At 36.2% G+C, this 6,235-nt stretch overlaps 1 protein-coding gene across 1 annotated transcript; it reads left to right on the forward strand.

The window, feature by feature from the left end:
* The first annotated feature begins 3,850 nt into the window (after positions 1–3,850).
* il12ba (interleukin 12Ba) lies at positions 3,851–5,795 on the forward strand. Its single transcript, XM_053324335.1, has 6 exons — positions 3,851–3,938; positions 4,032–4,319; positions 4,440–4,545; positions 4,842–5,083; positions 5,189–5,361; positions 5,512–5,795. The coding sequence occupies exons 1-6, from the start codon at positions 3,851–3,853 to the stop codon at positions 5,650–5,652; spliced, it is 1,038 nt and encodes a 345-aa protein (XP_053180310.1). The 3' UTR covers positions 5,653–5,795.
* The last annotated feature ends 440 nt before the right edge of the window (positions 5,796–6,235 follow it).

The raw sequence follows: 6,235 nt of genomic DNA on the forward strand, positions 1-6,235 counted from the left end.
TAAATTTAAATCAGTGCTGAAAGAAAGTCACTTGAGTGATAGTATGTGTGATGTATTAATATTACTTTGATTGTGCTGATTGCATAACTGATCAAACCACACTGTTTTAATAACTGAGCTATTGTTTCAACTGGTAGGAAAGCTTTTCATTTCAAATGGAAACCACTGTAATGTGATAAAGGCAAACACCTGTAACACTCTTGGGCCATCTAGTGGTCAGCCATAAGTACTATATAAAAAGTGTTTTGTGGACTAAAATTGTTAGATTCATTAATTTACACTTTAATTAACCTCATGTATTTTTTTGTTGCGATGGCCTTTACTTAACAAGGTTCCTCAGACATCTCTGCACACGTTTTCCTTTGCCACAAAATGGGCATGCACATTTAATGATAGTGACAAAACATACAGGAATGACACATACCGTAAAAAGCTGCACTACTACTACTGCACCCGAGCCACGCTTTTGCACATCGTGCTTCAACGTCAGTTTGGTTTGTAAATACTGAAACATCACAACTTCTAATTCTGATCAATACACAATCATTTTTCTGTACAACTAACAGCATTAACGGGTCATCAATAGCCTATCTATATTCATTAGCTGCCGAGACAACTGGAATGTGCAGCGCGTGCTTGACACCGCTGTATAAAGGTTAATAAGTGTAGACGCTGACATCATTATGTTTAAAGTTATAGAACAAAGTTATAGTTATCGTTCTTAGTGTAGACGGCCCTTTAAATACCTATAATCATATGCAGATCCAACCTCTCTCTGTATTTTACTGGTGAATAGGACACACCGGTGTTTAAGACGCACCCCACTTTTAAATGAAAAATATTGCGTTAAAGGTGCGTCTTATACACCGGTTTTTACGGTAAATACATTGTTATTAACCAAATACTGAAATGTTCATGTTTTCTCAATTATATCAGCTGTTTTTGTACAACTTTATACTCATGTAGTCGCACATGAAGTAATATATAATCTGTTGTCCTGTATAATGACGTTACTTTTGCTTGGGTCTAATTAGACACCAAACATGTAACTCCTGCACCTATAACTCCCTCCACAGAAAGCCATAAAGGCTTATCTGGTATAAAGGGGGTGTAGTAATGTAATGTAATAGAAACACCAATCACATATACTGTTTATCATTTATGAAATTTCCCTGTGTGTATGTTTTACCACTGGGCTGTCCTAGACAAAAGCAGCTTGTCATTTTCTGAAGCAAACTTCTGAAACAATCTTGTCTGTTCAAAGTCATGCTTATGAGAAATTCTCCTAAAATTCTCATAAAGTAGTGTACTTTACCTCGTCAATGAGACACTTGATGCACATTGTCACTTCCATTTTGCATTGGGAAAGGAGAACAAAAAAAATCCAACGTCTTTGTATAAACTGATGTATAATCTATAAGATAAAACCTACTCTTTTTTGGTTTTTAAATAGAATTTATGATTTTTTTAAAAGTTCATTTATTTATTTATTAATAATTTTCAGTTTGGGTTGACTGATAAATCAATGTTGAATATGTTTTTTAGCGGTTAAAGAAATCCTGCTGTTAAAGCTCAGATTATCCTGAAAAACAGATGATGATTTCAAATTTTCAGACATTATATAGACTACAACACTAAGACAGGAATGATCATTGTCCATAAAACAATCATAAAAACCTGTAATTAATTGATCATGATCACTTTAATCCATGCTGCCAGGTTACATATGAATATAAGATCTAAACAGTGATGTAATGATATGCAAAACAGGAAAGTCCAGAGAGAAATTCCACCCTATCTCTCAAAACCTGAAGTAACAGGTAGATGTAGAGAAAATGAGATGTGGGTGACTCGAAAATTCATTTTAATACATAAATAAAGAATTACTCAATGAGAGAAATTCCAGTGTGAATCTTTTATAATGACGTGAAGGGTTTGGCTTCACTTTTGGCCTGTTAGTGTTATAGTGTTTGTCCCCATAGCTGAGCCAACTCCCACACCCTAATCTGCTCATGTCTGTTTTTGTTTTTCTTATCTAAGTTTCCATCGCCCAATTTGCTGTCCATTGTGATTTTTTTATCCTACTCTTGCTGTGTTTTGGCTTACCTTGCTTTCTCCATGTGTTTAATTTCATTACAATAAATACATCATCATCACCTCCAAAATGATCCATGTCTATCAGACCTAATAGAGCAATAGAGCCATGAGTAAAGAGTATACATCTATCTCACTTTTACAATGTCTTTTCAGGCAGGGTTTTGTTTGGCTATAAATAAACCTGACATACAAAAGTGATGTCTGATTTGTCAAACCTGTTTTAAAGATGACATACTGCTAAATGGCATGCAGGTTAACAAGGCTTGGTGTATCTATATGCTATGCTATAAAGACTACTCCATGGGAATATGTTATATGTTATATTCTCATGGGAATATGTCATATTCTCATGGGGGATTCAGTTTTGTTTTGTTATTATTTATCCTTTCTTTCTCTCTCTTTCTTTTTTCATGAGAGAGAATAAAAATACAAACAAGCAAACAAAAACCCCTGCTGGGACTGTGCAACAGGGTGCTGAGGCATTTCAGAAGGCTTGGCAATATTGGTCACAACTAAGTGTCACCCTTCATGGTGTCTGTCAGAAAAAAGGTATTGGCAAAGAAGAAACTGAAACTGAAATACGAAAGATGAGAGGGAAGCAGTGCTGCACAGCTACAGCTAACAAACAATATAAATGTTAAAGGGTAAAAAGCCAAGTACTTCCAGAGTTATATAGTTCAGTATGTAAAGGGTGATTTAAAATTGCTGCATTAGTCAGTGAAGTGCATTAAGTGTGGAAGTGGAAGTGAGTAAAGGACTGCTAAGTATCTCTGCTCATACAACAGCCTAGCTGGAAAGTGAAGTTCCTCTGGACTTTTCTATTCTAGGCGATGTTGGGGAATTTGTCCCTGAAATGTCAGTCACTCACATAAAAGTCACACAGGATCGCCAGTATTTCATTCTGGACATTAACGCCAAGGTAAGTCTCTATAATGACTTTGATGGTTAATCTGGTGTTGCTTGCTTACCTTTAAAAGGAGGAACAGATGCTATACGTTGTTCTGCAAGGAACAGAACAATGTGTATTTCTTTCTTCCTGGTTTTTAAAAAATGGATAATAAAAAAAATATGTGTTTATATATGTATGTATATGTATCTGTGATTATTAACCAGACTTGTTCCTAACCAAATAGGCTATTATGAACTAAATGGTTCATATTGTTAATTAACTGGTTTCACTTTTATCTAGATGTTTTTTAAGATGGATAGTTGATGCAAGTATGATAAAAGATTAATCACATGAAAATATGTTCTTACATTTTTTGTTTTTACTGCACATTCAAAATAATAATAAAATTATTATATTTCTCGAGACTGAATTGAACCCGATGGGAGTTCATTTTAAAGTTTTTGGCATTGTTTGAAGTTTCATAGTTCACCTAGATGGAAACTGTTCCTGCTTTTGAGAGGCACTGATTTTAAACTGTGTCTTTGTTTTGATCATATGTATATTGACACAATTGATAATAATTGGTGGTAATGTAGAAACATGACCATATGATAATATTGTAAGCTTGACTCAAATTTTGTGATGTCTTGTTTTTTCTTTGGGTTTTGTTCTGAACAATTAATTTGCTATTATACTGTTGCGTTATTATTTTCTTGGTGAATTAATGGACTTAAATTAATATATGGATTAATTAGGACAGAAATTGTATGACTTTTTGTCCTATTAACTCATTATGTTGTCTATTGATAATACAACATCTATTGTTTTGGGGGTTTTTTATATGTTTTTTTTTCCTTCTCCCAGATGAATTTCTTTGTAGTGGGCATCATTTGCACATTTCTACAATTCAGTTACCAAAAATCCCCAAGTCACCAGACTCTCCTGCCAAACAGTATGTATGATCTTCACGAAAACATATTATACTCAAAGTTGAAATAATCCTCCCTTAACCTCATTCCTCCTCTACTGTATTGTGCTATTTCAGTTCTGGTTGTAGAGGTGGATGGTTCTTTGGGCCAGCAACCTCTGAACTGCCTGGATTCTGCAGAGGAGCTGATGAGGAGAGATGACAAGGGTCAGGATATATTTTGGAAGAAGAATGGAGTGGAGGAAACACAGAGAGGGAACTTGTACATGATAACGCTGGAGGGTAGCTTAGGAGGGGGCAACTACACCTGCTACAACAAGGATGGATCATTCCTCAATTACACTGTGGTCCTGATTCAAGAAGACCAAACCAAGATGAGGAAGATTCTGGTGAAAAGAGACGAAGGTACAGTCTGATTTAAAATATCACAGCTGCTAAAATTTGGGAAAATGTATCTCCCCCCCCCCCCAAAAAAAAAAAAAAAAAAAAAAAAAAACTTAACTCACTATTTTCTTCTCTTAGCAGAGGATTATTTAAAGTGCTCTGCTCAGAATTACAACGGAGAGTTCGGCTGCTCTTGGACATGGCACAGAAGTCGAGTTGGGAAAGTAACATTTATCAGAGCTCGACGGTAAGCTTTCTAACTGTGGAAACTCTCTCTGTCCAACAATAACATAGTTTTCAGACTCATGTCACTACTGAGAGTAACAGTAAGGATTATGGTCACGTCTTGTGACTCGATTTCATATAAAAATTATACAGTTGATGATATATATTTTGCTTCTGTAGCTTGGAAGTTGTTCAAACTTTGCTAAAAAACTTGAGCCAAAACTATAAAATCTTTTTTTTCTTAATAAAAGACAAGACAATCACAAAGAAGGAAAACAAGGAATTTAAGACCGTTTTCTCTCTCTCATATATATACAGTATTTCCGATGACGGTGACACCCAGTGTTCTGTGGATACGAGTGGTCAGCACTGGACATGCTCTTCCAGTCACAGAAACTTCAGCTGTTCAGTGGACAGGGCAGGTAACTGGATCTCCTGCCTGGATGAGCAGCATTGCCCCTACGCTGAGGAGAGCCAGCCAATCCACATCACTGTCTATGTGAAGACAGAACTTTTCCTGGTGGAGCACTACTCTAAACACTTTCATCTGTCAAAGATAGGTGAGACATCAACTGTAAACAGCTCAATGTGTGAGTTTTGTTAAAGTAGAAGAAGTATGATCTCATGTTTCTTTTTGCTTTATCTTTTGCTTTCACCCTCAATAGTGAAACCTGACAAGGTGGAAATCAGTAAGATCAATGCAACGATGATAAAATGGACTTACCCAAGCTCCTGGAGCAGTCCCTACTCCTACTTCCCCCTTACTTTCCAGATTACACAACTCAGGAGGGGATGCAAAAGGTGTAGCAACCCATGCACTGACTCAAAAGCCATAAAGGTAAGAGCAGCTAATAACTGTAATGTGAATTTTATGGAAATTAATTAAGAAATAACTAAAGCAGAGTTCCTGGTGGTTCAATATAGTAAGGAGAAGGTAGATGTTGCCTAATTTTAGTGACATATCTTTTTAATTTTTTAAATTTCTTAGACCTTGACAGTCCACTCTACAGACGTGTGTAGCTTTGAGGTCAAGCGCAAAGCTAAGACTGTCTGCGTCCGAGCTAAGGATGCTCTTTATAACTCACAATGGAGTGAGTGGAGCTTCTTCAGGTCAGTGCCTCTCGACTGAGTGGTCATTTCTCTTCTCCCGCTCACCCGATGCCCTCAGTATGTATTTGCCTTTTGCAAGTTCATTCTCTTCCTGCCTGCACATACTAGTCATAGTTTTCTGATTTTCTGTTGTGCCTCAAAGCCTTCTCTACCTGTTTGTCTGCCTTCGCCTTTTGGTTTATCTTTCCTGACTGTCATTTTGAATGACCAAACAAGCCTTTGGGGTCTACACCTTGGTTACACTGCTTACTGTGGTCTGTATTGTTGGTGAAAGATGTATTTATTTGAAGTGCCACTAAAATGATATCTGCTTCAGGTATCATATCTATGCAAAAAATGTAACCACAAGAGATTCACTCATGTACATAGGATTTTTTTCTGACCCCAGCACATTAGTATACTGACAGATTTTGAACAGATTAAGTACTGTTTTAAGATGTTATCTTCATGACAACATCACTCACAGAGTTTAGATGATGTAGACCAGATTTTAACTTACGTCTAAACAGTGCTAAATAAGTATGTTTTCTTGCCTGTGTGTATTTTGCTTGCATATTCATTTACTGTAACTGGAAAGATTGATTTCAGACTAATTTGCCGAT

The sequence above is a fragment of the Scomber japonicus genome, chromosome 8 (assembly GCF_027409825.1).
Source record: "Scomber japonicus isolate fScoJap1 chromosome 8, fScoJap1.pri, whole genome shotgun sequence".
NCBI classification, from domain to species: Eukaryota; Metazoa; Chordata; class Actinopteri; order Scombriformes; family Scombridae; genus Scomber; species Scomber japonicus.

Coding starts and splice junctions, on each gene's coding strand:
- il12ba (XM_053324335.1), top strand. CDS start 3,851: ATGAATTTCTTTGTAGTGGGCATCATTTGCACATTTCTACAATTCAGT. Junction 3,939..4,031: donor CCAGACTCTCCTGCCAAACA/GTATGTATGATC, acceptor GTGCTATTTCAG/TTCTGGTTGTAGAGGTGGAT. Junction 5,084..5,188: donor CTTTCATCTGTCAAAGATAG/GTGAGACATCAA, acceptor CACCCTCAATAG/TGAAACCTGACAAGGTGGAA.